Below are 13483 nucleotides of genomic sequence, written 5' to 3' on the forward strand. Positions count from 1 at the left end.
AAAAAATCTGGTAAACTTTTGAACAGGAGTGTAAGAGTATGACAAAGGGATATTCTTGTTGACATTTGTCATAGATTAAATTGTAATAAAGTTATTAAGTTATTAGTGTTTTTAAATAACTTTTGAGTGATGTAAAGGTAATCTAAATGAGAAAAAAACCAGGGGAAATGCATGCACAATTAAATAAATTATATATATAGATCTCCTAATATCTGCTGATAACTGATATGGTACTGATATATTGTGCATCACTGATCAGGAATGGGCAGCAGAATTGTGTACATTCCTAGTGCATTCATTTTCAGGATATTGTTACTTGCTTTAGTTATTTCTTTTTTAATTCCTCCCAGTTTTCCACTCATCACATCTTCCCATTGGCTACTCTGTGGGTGGAGCCGATTTCTGAGGAGAACACGGGCCTGTGAGTGTGCCAGTCATTTATATTAGCATTATTAAGTAGTAAAGTGTATAAAACAACATATACAGTGTGTTTATTTGTGTTGTTTTGTGCAGATATGGTTTAAAAGTGACTTCACCAGAAGAGACATTCACTCTGCTGGCCTCGTCTCCAGCTGAAAAGGTAGACCCAGCTTGACTCAAAATGATAATGAGCTTTACAGAAACAAACATGGATAGTTGGTTAAACAGTAATCACCTGCTTCCCAGGCGAAGTGGTTTCGTTCTATAAACCAGGCGGTGGAGCAGGCGCTTAGCGGACTGGGGCATGATGGGATACCGCCTACTACAGGGGTGACCCAGAGAGCAGACCCGCCCATTTCACGGACGGCATCGTACACGTTCTACAAAGACAGTCGGCTCAAGGAGGCCACGTATGAGGGCCGCTGGGTCTCAGGGAAACCCCACGGGCGGTAGGTCATTGGACAGGGAATTGTGGGTGTGAAAGTCTTCTTAAAAGTGAGATCATGATGATGATTGGCTATGTGTGTTTTCTAGGGGCATGGTCAAATGGCTCGATGGACGAATGTACACAGGGGCATTTAAGAATGGCCTTGAAGATGGGTTAGTTTTTCAGATTATTATGCTGATTTATCTTATTTTCCATTTCTGGAAATATTTCAATTATTGTTTCCTTTGCAGATTTGGAGATTATGTTGTGCCGAACAAAAACCTGAACAGCTGTGATCATTACCAAGGGCAATGGAAGGATGGCAAGATGCACGGCTTTGGAACATTCAGGTTGGTGGTTGTGTTTTTTTATTATTTTTCTGTAATGTAAATGTATATTTCTGTATGTACACTACCGTTTTTAAAAGGTTTGGGTCTGTATGATTTTTTTAATGTTTTTGAAAGAAGTCTCTTATGCTCACAAAGTCTGCATTTCTTTGATCAAAAATACAATACAAACAGTAATATTGTGAAATATTATTAAAAAATATTATTTGTAATATATATATTAAAACATAATTTCTGTGATGCAAGTACAAGTCTTTTGAGATTTGATAAGTCAAATAAATAGAAAAAATAAAAATAAAAGTAAATATAAACTGTAAATCAAATTGTGATATGATTTCATGGAACTGACAGAGAGAGTGTGTGTTTGTGTTCAGGTATGCATCTGGTGAAGTGTACGAGGGCTCGTTTCAAGATAACATGCGTCATGGTCATGGGATGTTGCGTAGTGGGAAGCTGAATTCCACCTCTCCCAGTGTCTTCATCGGCCAGTGGCAGTACGACAAAAAATCTGGCTATGGAGTTTTTGATGACATCACCAGGTATGCAAATAGACAAGAAGGGTTGAGGTCGTATAAATGGTTGTGGCATTTATGTGACTTGAATTGAAATGTATTAAAGTCCCCCTGTAGTCAATAATTGTATCCCTTAAAACTCATCTTTGATTACCAAAATGACATATTAAAACGTTTTTTCCTTGAAAACAAATGTCTTCATGCCTTAAAATAGCTTGAATGTAACTTTGCACCCTTGCCTTATTTAGTATACGCGGTTTTATGAATATGCAAATTAGCCCCGCATGCACTCACTCCCTCAAGCTCAGAGATCCACTCGTTGACGTGATTGGTTACAAGGTAGTTTGTGATGTCAGAAACTCCAGTCTTTGGTTCACTGCAGTTTTAAGAAGAAAATACTCAGCAATGGTAGTTCAAAGCATATTAAAAACACCACATAGACATATAAACAACATTAAAAACTTTAAAAACGTGAAAAATTTAAAACGGGAAAAAATCACCACAGGGGGTCTTTAAACATATTACACACATTAAGACAAGAGTAAGTATATGTGCACTATACTAACTGTTGTTTGTGTCAGAGGGGAGAAGTACATGGGCATGTGGCTGGATGATCAGCGTCAGGGGAACGGAGTTGTTGTTACACAATTCGGCCTCTACTATGAAGGTGCTTTTAGCAACAACAAAATGATGGTGAGGTTCACATACACACATTTGGTTTTATTTAAGCAAAGTAGGTACTATATGATAAGCCATGCTTGATTATGACTATATTCACAATATATAATGGCCTCTTGAGCATTGTTGCTTTTATTTAACAGTTATCACACAATATTTATCAAATATTAGGGATATGGTTTTTTTATTCTTCTTTTTTTTCCCCACACATCAAGTTTTACTGTTTTTGAACCTACAAAAATGACAAAACCTGAAATTTTTTTAATCTTGTAATTTGTTTCTCTCCAAGGGGACTGGGGTGCTACTGTCTGAAGATGACACCACATTTGAAGGGGAATTTTCAGAAGACTGGACTCTAAATGGAAAGGTGATTTATAATGCTCACAAACACTTAGTATGCACACACATCTACACTACCGTTCAAAAGTTTGGGGTCATTAATATATATTTTTTTAAAGAAATGAATATTTTTTAATAAACTCTTTTTGAAAATGTTCTGTTCATCAAAGAATCCTGAGAAAATGTATCACGGTTTCCACAAAAAAGTTACACAGCATTGAAGATAATAAGTAATGTCTTGAGAGGCAAATCAGCATATCAGAATGATTTCTGAAGGATCATGTGACACTGGAGACTGGAGTAATGATGCTGAAAATTCAGCTTTGCCAAAACAGGAATAAATTGCATTTAATATACTAAAATAGAAACTTTTTTTTATTGTAACAATATTTCACAATATTACTGTTGTACTGCACAAGAGACTTCTTTCAAAACAAATCTTACCGATTCCTAAACTTTTAAAGGTGCAGTTAGCAATTTCTGAAAAATGCAACCTAAACAAACATTTTGTGAATATTTGCTAGATTTCTGTGTGTGCTGAAAAATATATTTTTTTACATAGTCCTGGCTGTGTAAATAGGAGAAAAAGATCAGACCGATCCACTGAGCACCAAAACATTATTGTAGCCAATCATCAATAGGTGATAGATGTATCCGCTCATGATGGGGGAGGAGAGAGACTGAGCAAGAGGAAGATTTGTATATTACCAAAGAGGAAAAGGTCAGAAGAATATAATTGGAAGAAGAAGGGTTACAATCAGGCAAACGCTTTAGGACCCACATTAATACTGGAGAAGCTTTCCAGCATTGGAGAGCAAGAAGGCTTGAAAACAAGCCTTTCCTTATTTTGGAGGCGGAGCAATGAAGGGAGTGGTGTGTTTGTTTGGGTGTCGATTTCAAATATCAACAGTGTTTTTCAGAAATCGCTTACTGCACCTTTAAATGGTGGTGTATGTTCACACAAACAAGTCTGTTATCTTCTCTTTCTCCAGGGCATGTTGACCATGCCGAATGGAGACTATATCGAAGGCTCTTTTAGTGGGGTTTGGGGAACCGGACTAAAGATGTCAGGTTCTTACTACAAACCCAGCCTCTACGACTCAGGCAAGGAGAAGGCTCATGCACTGTAAGACCATGTGTTGAACTGTGTAGCATATTCAAATGTTAAGTGACATTGTCATTTTTGATGGAGAGCCTATATGTACTGTATGTGTGATTGTGTTTGTCTGCAGTAAACTGGGCAGGTTAGCAGTTCACTCCGAAGAGAAGTGGAAGGCCGTGTTCGTGGAGTGCTGGAACAGGCTAGGTTGTGATCCTCCTGGACAAGGGCAAACCACTACAGCGTGGGACAACATTGCTGTAGCGCTCACTGCTAACCTGAGACAGCAAAGAGACAGGTACACTTAAACACACATGCACTCATAGTTGAGCCTGACATAACCATGTTGCTAAGCTGACAACCAAGTACTCTGTAAAATAAAGTGTTACCATTTTTCTGCTTAGTGTCCATGTTACATATGTTACATGTACTTACCATAGTATTAGCAGTAAATTATGCATAAATACTACCTATAGGAAATACATGTAGTTGCTTAATATTACTCAGTACCAGTGTTGGGGAAGTAACTTTTAAAAAGTAGTGTAACTCATTACTTTACTTAGTTACCCCATATAGAAAGTAACTTTTTACGTTACTTGTTACTTTTACGTTACTTTTATGTTGCTTGACTTTGGGCAGAACCCAATATCTGTTCCTAAAGGTGTAGGCCTACATAAAGTTCTACTATGCATAATGCCATATATAATGCCATAAATGCATAATGCATTTATCAAAAATTTTAATATTTATGAAGAAATGCCGGTTAATGGATAGGTATATGCATGGGCGGCGCTAGGGGCTAGAAAGAAAGCCCCCAAGAAAGACCAAAGCACCTGTTAGCACCCCCAAAAATCATTTCTGGAAGTAATTATATTCAGACTGTATTCTATGGAAGTCCTGAACCGCATGGTGAAGAAAAAAAAAGAAAACTTATCTTGTTATTTAGACATAATAAGGGGACATTCTAATCTGCATTAAGCCAAATTAAGCGTTCTTATAATGGTTTTCTATGGGAGGAAAATGCTTAACGTGTAGGTAAACACGTTGCATTCATATTCTGGGCTCATCTGATTTTTTGTACATAGTATAGCCTACCTTATTATGATTTTAGTATCATAATGATTAATAAATGCACGCACAATTATCCGTGAACTTGATAAATGTTGCAGATATGTTTTAAAATGCACGTAAACAAATGCCTTTCAACTTATGTGTGCAAAATTCAGAATGAAATTAATGTGCAGCAATATACAAATAGAGAGTCTGTAGGCCTACTATAGCCTACGTGTTGTAGCCATTAAATAAGCACATTTAGTTTCAAATTTGTTAAAATATTATAATGTTATTTTTTTTCCAACTATGGTGATTATGAAAAGTGAACAGCGCGAGTAAGATGGATGCGCAATATATCGGGAGACATTGAGTCAATCAGACATGATTTTGACCAATTCATTAAGTTTTGTTTTGAAGAAAGCCTTTCTTTAAAGCGAATTTCGTTTTGTATAAATTGAATCTTAATTTTAATCCATTTTTTATCAACCAAATGCCTGTATTTAATAAATAAGAAGCAAATATAGGAGACAGTATAATCATGGAAGCGCCGGCGTGGTCACTTGCATTGCACGTGAACTGGAGCATCTCATCATAAATTAACCGAAACTCAACGTATAGAATTTAAGCTTGAAATGTCTTTAAACGAAACAATTCAAAACTAAAAGAAATAGGCTACTCTCTGATTATGTAATCCATTATGTGCATTTCTCTCTGGGGCGTTCACTACGGAGATGGCGATCGCGGTCAAATCTATCAAATGACGGAGATCGCTGTCAAATCCCAGGGACAGATAATCTGTCCCTGGGGAAAGTAACGTTGCGCCGAATTGAAAAAGGAACTACGTTTCATTACCAAATTTTCAGTAGTAGCGCGTTACACTACTTTTTACCCGAAAAAGTAGTTATGTTACTGTAACGCGTTACACACAACACTGCTCAGTACTTAAATATATAATTACACTTTAACAATGACACCTTAAAATAAAGTGTAACCAAAATAAATATATGGATTTGGGGCGGGCGGTATGACTTATACTCATATGAAGGTAACACTTTATTTAACAGTGTTCTTGTCACATGTTCTTACTGTAATAATACCAATAAATTATGGATAATTACATGCAACTAACCCTAAACCAAACCCTAATCATATTTTAAGTAGTAATAAAAAATTAAGAGTGGGACTTGATTGTTGCAAATTAAATGGATGATTGCTGCTGTGACTGGTATTCTTTATTTATTTTTTTCCACAACAGCTACATCACCTTGTCCTGTCGTTAAAGTAGTGCATATTTGCATATATGAATAATAATTTAAAGCGTATTGCATGTTTTATACACAGCGAAATTCTAGAATTGTCAGCAAGCAGACTATCTAGATAGCGTGGTGAATGTTTATATGGTTGTCAATGAATAGGATGCTAAATATCATTTTGGCTTTAATAAGATTTTCCCAATAAATAGGCAAGAATAAACCTGGTGTCTTCCTTGATTCCTGATCTTTCCGACAACAAATCACTTGAATGCGAAAATCTTGTAATCACTACTTCAGAAGTGGGAAGTAGGACATTTCAAATAGCACGTGAAGGCAGCATAAAAGCTGAACATGTGTGTTTTTTTTTTAGTCCAGAGTTGCTGAGTCGCTCTCATCACAAAACGCTGGAGAGTCTTGAGTTTATCCCTCATCATGTGGGTCCTGTGACTTTAGAGGTGTATCATACAATCCGCCGGTACCTCGTCAAGGTAAGCATTGCCACTTGTCATCAATTAACTGATAATAACCACATTTTTTTAACATTATAATGTCTTTCCAGTGTATTTTGTCCCTCTTTGCTCCTCTAGGAGTTGTGTGAGGATTTTGCACTATATGTCACTGACCCCTGATGTTTGACCCTAGGCATGTGATACCCCCTTGCATCCTCTGGGTCGACTGGTGGAGACATTGGTTTCGGTGTACCGTATGACATACGTTGGTGTTGGGGCCAATCGCAGATTACTGCCCCAGGCCGTCAATGAGATCAAGTCCTATCTCAGCTGCATCTTCCAGCTCGTCAGGTAAGTGTGTGAGTCAAACTGACAACAAAGTCTGTTTTAAATGTCTTTTCCATGAATATTTATGTGTGTGTGTTTGTGTTTAGATTCCTCTTCCCTGATTTGCCTGAGGAAGGAGGTTCATTGGCTGACCCTCCAAAAGAGACGGGGGGCTCAGACCCTGCTGGGAAGCAGCTTGAGTCTCCTAAACCTGGGTATGTAAGATATCATGATCTCATCAGATATAATATTATCAGAAAAATAATAGCGGACCAAACTCTGATATTACAGTGTAAGTAATTTTATTTTATACAACTGTAATTATTAATGTCACTGTTAGCTTTTTTACTGGAAGTGAAACAAAAAATGCTTACATATTAAATCACCATGAGGTAATACTTATATTTGATAAACTAGTGAATTTAGAAATGAAAAGTATTTAATCTGATTTGATTAATTTCTCTTTTTATTTGGAACTTGATAGGCGCAAACTCTGTAAGCTCATTTCCACCGCATAAGAAAAAAAATCATGCTTTGATGATCATAAGTACGACATCAAAAGTTGAAATTATGACATACTAAGTCATAATTATGATAAAAGTTTAAATTGACACAGTTGAGATAAAACGTTATAATTTCGACTTTTTATCTCATACTTTTATCAATTCAGATGATTTTTCTGTGCTTTTATGAGCTGTTGTCTTTAACACATTATTTTTTTAGTAGTCATATGATGTGTTGTGTGTGTGTGGCAGGTGTGTGGTCAGCAGCTCTGCTCTCCTCCTACCGGTGCTGTTGCCACGTCTCTATCCTCCTCTCTTCACTCTCTACGCTTTAGAGAAAGAGAAGGAGGATGATGTGTACTGGGAGTGTGTGCTCCGACTCAACAAACAACCAGACCTGGCGCTGCTCGCCTTCCTCGGGGTGCAACAGTGAGTCCCACACACAACTACAATGAGACATACTTGGATTTGATTATCCTGTAGTGATCCATCTTACTGCCACTAACAACTGTTTTCATAGGAAGTTCTGGCCTGTGACTGTTACAGTACATGGAGAAAAACAACAGGTATTTAAAAATGTCCTTTTATAATAGAGACTATAAGTTTTTTTTTAAAGTGCCCCTGTTATGCTTTTTCAGATATTTCTTTTTGTGTAGTTTGTAATATAGCTGTTTGTTAATGTGAGGTCTGCAAAGTTTTAAAATGCACAATAATCTTCCAAACGAAAGAACCGATTCTGAACTTCCTGAAATTAGTCATCAGAAATTCCAGTCTGTCTTTGTGCATGAACGTACATAGGTTTGTACAAAAAATGTGCATAGCCCTAACCCTACTTTTAAAAGTAACGCATTACAATATTGCGATACTCCCTAAAAAAGTAACTAATTGTTACTTTTTATGGAAAGTATTGTGTTACTTTACTTAAGCGTTGCTTTTTCTTACCTGGGCTGGGCTTGCTTGTTTTTTGTTTTTGCTTTTTTCAAATAATAAAAGTTCTATTTTTGACAAACGTAAAGGCCCTTTCACATCAAAAGTGAAATGAATAGGGCTCAGGCTGAAGGAAATACAAATTCACGCCTGAACAGTAGAGGGCGCAGCTCAGACAAACCTTTCAGCTGTGCTGCCATTCTGGATTGCAGAAGAATAGGACGCAGGAGAAGTTCAACCAAGGGGGTAATCCATCGACCGGAAGTTGAAGCCGGCCGGGTGCCGCCATCTTGTAGCAGAACTTCACTTGCGTTAGCATTTCCATTGACTCCCATTCATTTTGGCGTCACTTTGACAGCGAATAACTTTACATCTGAGGCGTTTAAAGACTCCATTTGTCCATTGTTCATTTCTAAAGAAACACGACAATGTATAAAGGGCTCCATTACCTTCTATGTTACATTATGGCCCCGTAGAAACAGATTTTGTAAAAATAGGCTAACGATTGCGTCATAACCACTCGACTCTCTGTCGCGCTGTACAGAAATTACCGTACAGACAGGAGGAGAAGCTCGCAGGCAATCGGGGGGACGTCCCGTCAAGGGAGAAGCCCATAGATAATGAGTCCATAAAAGCAACGGAATACTTACTCCTGCTCACTCACGCCAAAGAACTCTTTGCTCAAGTTCCCCGTCTCTGCAAGATTAACGTTGGCAATTTTCACGCACAGCTACTAGAAGATTTACGTCTGTCAGACAGGTTGCTCACGTCATCAAGCTTAGTTTGAGTCGGTTTGAGTCTGCGCGTCAGGAACGGAAGTGCTCAAAAATCGCTAAAAATGGGCTTCAACTGTCTCAATTGAGTTCCAATGAGATGGCTCTGTCCACTTCTTATACTGTCTATGAGTTCAACACTCTTAATTGCTTGAATTGGATCATCAAAGGGTCAGCACCTGGTTAATAAAGTGAGATTAAATACATAAAGTATATTTGTGTTATTTAACATATTTAATCATTTCAGGTTTGCGTAATATTCTGAGTTTGTGTTTCATTTTGTTTATTCATTTTGAGGAATACTAAATCTGTTTTTGTGCAAGTGAGATAAGTATATGCATGTTCACATTTAGTCTAGAACTACAATAAGCATCATGTTTACACAGCGCACACAACGCCTCTGCACTTACTCACAATTTCTCTCAACATGGGGACAGGAGAGGTGTCAGTCAGTACATGGGAAAATAACTTATTTGAAAAAGTAACTCAAATATTTTGTTGTAAATTTAACACTTTGTGTGCACTTCCTAATGATGACGACCCGGGCTTGAATTGATACGGTAAAAATTATTCCATCGTTACTGTTCGAATCAGTGCTGTGGAAGCCTCCGGAGCCGAGACCGAATCTTTTATTGAACCGTTTCAGACACTGAGAAAAGAGGTCATGCTGCGATGTATGAGTACACGAAAGTGTTTTTGACATTGGATGCATGTAAACCTGTTGTAAGAGACCTCCAAAACAACATTAGGAACCTTTAAAAATAGCATAATAGGGGCACTTTAAAACGTCTCATAAATCTCTCATTGAAGGCAATATGCTGATTATACCTGAAATAATAACCTCCTGGAACATGAAGCAATATTCATGGAAATATTTTGGGTGTTGGTGTGTAGGTTCTCTCAAGCACAAAAGACGCCTGTTTTGCCTCAGCGGTTGAGACTTTACAGCAAATAAGGTTGGAGATTTTTCTTTTGTCTTATAACTTTTGTATTTTCTCTCTCTGGTGTGTTGTTTTCAAGGTTTTTTTCTCTTTTTATTTCGACAGCACAACTTTCACCCCCTCAGATAAGCTTCAGGTCATCCAGCTGACCTTTGAGGAGATAACCCAGCAAGTACTTACACTCCTGAAACAGGATTTCTTGTGGTCTATGGATGACCTGTTTCCTGTCTTCCTCTTCGTTGTTCTGCGTGCACGGTAAGGATGATATCACGGGGTTTCTAATGCACCCTTTTTTTGGGAATATGTATATTGTACACTACTTTTCAAAATTTGGGGGATGGTAAAACTTTCTCTTATGCTCACCAAGTCTACATTTATTTGATATGTAAAAAAATACAGTAAAAACAATAGGTATTGTGAAATAATGTTACAATTTAAAATAACAGCTTTTTGTTTTAATATATTTTAAAATGTATTTTTTTCCTGTGATGCAAAGCGGAATTTACTCCAGTCTTCAGTGTCACATGATCCTTCAGAAATCTTTATAAACGATTGATTATGTGTTCCTTTTAGACAGTCTTTTTTTATCAGCATAAGCTTTAGCACAGAAAATAACGCATTTTTAAAAACAAGGCATGTTGTAGTTGACAGCTGTTGTTTTCTTCAGGATAAGGAATCTGGGGTCAGAGGTCAGTCTCATTGAGGACCTAATGGATCCATGTGTACAACATGGAGAGCATGGCATCATGTTCACCACACTCAAGGTATAGTGTAAATAAGGGTTTTTACACTATATTCAACTTTTGATATAATTAAAGCAACATTTCACCCTTGTAATTCTATCAGGGTGTTAACACTGTATTGAGTTAAATGATTAGTTCACTTTAAAAAAAACTTTTGCTGATAATTTACTCACCCCCATGTCATCCAAGATGTCCATGTCTTTCTTTCTTCAGTCGAAAAGAAATTAAGGTTTTTGATGAAAACATTCCAGGATTTTTCTCCATATAATGCACTTTACTGGGCACCAAACTGTCCAAGGTCCGAAAGACAGTTTCAGTGCAAACTGCAAACTGTTCAAAGGGCTTTAAACGATTCCAGACGATGAATAAGGGTCTTATCAAGCGAACGAATTGACTCGGAAAAAGATTCGTTCATTTTGATGAACGAGTTCGAACAGGAGAGTCACACAGAACAGAGCAAGGCGAGCATTTGAGCTTATAAAACTTAAACTTTGTTATTTCTTTTTTAAATGACCGATCGTTTCGCTTGATAAGACCATTATTCATCGTCTGGAATCGTTTAAAGATCTTTGAACAGTTTGCAGTTTGCACTGAAACTGTCTTTTGGACCTTGAACCGTTTGGTGCCCAGCAAAGTGCATTATATGGAGAAAAATCCTGGAATGTTTTCATCAAAAACCTTAATTTCTTTTCAACTGAAGAAAGAAAGACATGGACATCTTGGATGACATGGGGGTGAGTAAATTATCAGCAAAAGTTTTTTTAAAAGTGAACTAATCCTTTAAGAAAAATATAATCAGAAAGATTATACAGTGTGACACCATGCAGTGGTAACATGTGGTCACATCTGTAAAATTTCAGCCAAACATCACATTTTTTTTCTATACCAATAAATGATTGGCAAAATTTTGTGAGCAAAAAAAAGGTCCACTGTCAATTGTCAGTAGTGTAGCGATGCATGAAGTAATTTTCAAACCAAACACATTTCCAATAGTGAATCCACATGACCAACCTGAACCCTTTGAGAAATCTGCGTATAGAAATCTTTTGCCCTCGCATGACATTCCCAATCACGTGGATTCTCGTTCAAATGACTGGATTTCATCCGTAAAAATTTGCTGAACATCGCACCTATAGAATGTAAAAGTTGTTTAGTAACAGACAACTAATCATAAACTGCCTCGGTGGTCTTTAAATATTGATTAAATAATACATTTTTTAAACATGATTTATCTGATTTGCTTTGTACAGGCATGCTACTATCAAATCCAGCACGAGAAGGTCACGTAATGAACGGAATGATCTCTCCAAACCCATCTGGTAAGGCAGTGCAATGACTGACAAACGGACCAGCCAATAGTGTTCAAGAAACAGACTTGATGTGTGAGGAGCCAATCACGTTCCGAGCCTGGATCACATGGCCGGTGAAGGGTGATTCCATTAGAATCTGACATTCTCACATTCAAACAGTCCCGTTTATGTGCAAGTCAGACTTTGGTTTGGCATTTATTAACATTTATTTGTTACATTTTTGTGTCTTCCTCGCTCAAAAAGCCATCATTGTGGCGTTTTAACTGCTGCCATTCCATCATGCTACAGATATACATGTACTCATTGTTCTTTTATTAAAGAGCCTGTACTTCATTGGCTCAGAATGTATGACGTTTAACAGCATGTCACCTCTCCCTTCAAGCACACACTGGTCGATCCAGTGTCAGTTGTCGATTAATGATGTGTGAAGTTCATTAGTGTACTGTAAGCCATCTGAAATAATGGTTGCAATCTACCTCCATCTTTGAAGTAAACTACTACATTTTTCTGATCGTATTACATCATTCATGGCAAACAGCACACTGCCATGGACCTAAATCATGAATCTGTTCACATAAATGAAAAATTATGTGCTGCTTGTGCTTGAATGTCTATGAAAAGAAACTTTTATTGCTGACGTCTGATCCATTTTGAGCTTTCTTAACCAACTGTGCAGGGATGGTGACCTGCGTTATTATGTACAAGTCTTTGTTTACCAGCTTCTTTGTCTCAGCCAAATTGAACTTGGTATTTTAAACGTTTGACACTAAGAAATAGAAAGTGTTTGTGGGTCAACACAATATTTTTTGTTCTTTCTAAATGCACTTGCACAACCGTTTCCAGCAGTTTTTTTTTTTTTGATGCACTGTTAAGTAATCTTGTAGTCAGTTTTCTGAAGCCTTTATTTCAGAAAACACTTGAAATGGTTTCAACTTTTTCTGCATCTCTGAGTAACCGTCGGCAGTGTTTAAGTTTTTTAGTGGATGTCACTGGCACACTGGAAAAAAGCAACGAGCCACAATTTGCATGCTAAACTGATTTGGTTGTGAGATTTATTTTCTGCGTTTTACTGCAGAAAGGTCCCTTGATAGCCAAGCACTGTAGTATTCACTGCTAAAATCAGTTCTTTCTCATGAAGCGTTCTTAAAAGTGCCTCTGACAGTGTTATGGATGTGTGTCTGTCAATACATCTCTTTACCCAGCAATAGCTTTGAGTTGAGACACACTTTTTAAAGCTCAAAAGCCTAATGCATTATTTCCTTTTATTGACATTGTTTTATTTATTTGATGGTTAGATCTGTCTGCAGCACAGATAATCTGAGCGACATAGATAATCTGCAGGGTATATCACGTACAGAGCACCAGAAGGACAGTGAGTTCGA

At 37.3% G+C, this 13483-nt stretch overlaps 1 protein-coding gene across 6 annotated transcripts in view; it reads left to right on the top strand.

Moving 5' to 3' along the window:
• als2b (alsin Rho guanine nucleotide exchange factor ALS2 b) overlaps positions 1–12726 on the top strand; it is a 97202-nt gene extending 84476 nt beyond the window's left edge. For all 6 annotated transcript variants that reach the window (XM_056267052.1, XM_056267053.1, XM_056267055.1 and 3 more), the window contains 19 exons: positions 351–421; positions 514–580; positions 667–869; positions 955–1020; positions 1099–1197; positions 1569–1733; positions 2288–2399; positions 2674–2751; positions 3716–3849; positions 3956–4120; positions 6499–6616; positions 6771–6928; positions 7012–7119; positions 7660–7836; positions 7928–7973; positions 10002–10063; positions 10154–10303; positions 10716–10812; positions 12042–12726. In XM_056267052.1, coding sequence (XP_056123027.1) covers positions 351–421; positions 514–580; positions 667–869; positions 955–1020; positions 1099–1197; positions 1569–1733; positions 2288–2399; positions 2674–2751; positions 3716–3849; positions 3956–4120; positions 6499–6616; positions 6771–6928; positions 7012–7119; positions 7660–7836; positions 7928–7973; positions 10002–10063; positions 10154–10303; positions 10716–10812; positions 12042–12080 — 2115 coding nt within the window. In that variant the 3' untranslated portion in view covers positions 12081–12726. The remainder of the gene's footprint in view (positions 1–350; positions 422–513; positions 581–666; positions 870–954; positions 1021–1098; positions 1198–1568; positions 1734–2287; positions 2400–2673; positions 2752–3715; positions 3850–3955; positions 4121–6498; positions 6617–6770; positions 6929–7011; positions 7120–7659; positions 7837–7927; positions 7974–10001; positions 10064–10153; positions 10304–10715; positions 10813–12041) is intronic.
• Positions 12727–13483: the final 757 nt, after the last annotated feature.

The sequence above is a fragment of the Rhinichthys klamathensis genome, unplaced genomic scaffold (assembly GCF_029890125.1).
Source record: "Rhinichthys klamathensis goyatoka isolate OS25496 unplaced genomic scaffold, OSU_Roscu_1.1 h1tg000254l_1, whole genome shotgun sequence".
Classification (NCBI taxonomy): Eukaryota; Metazoa; Chordata; class Actinopteri; order Cypriniformes; family Leuciscidae; genus Rhinichthys; species Rhinichthys klamathensis.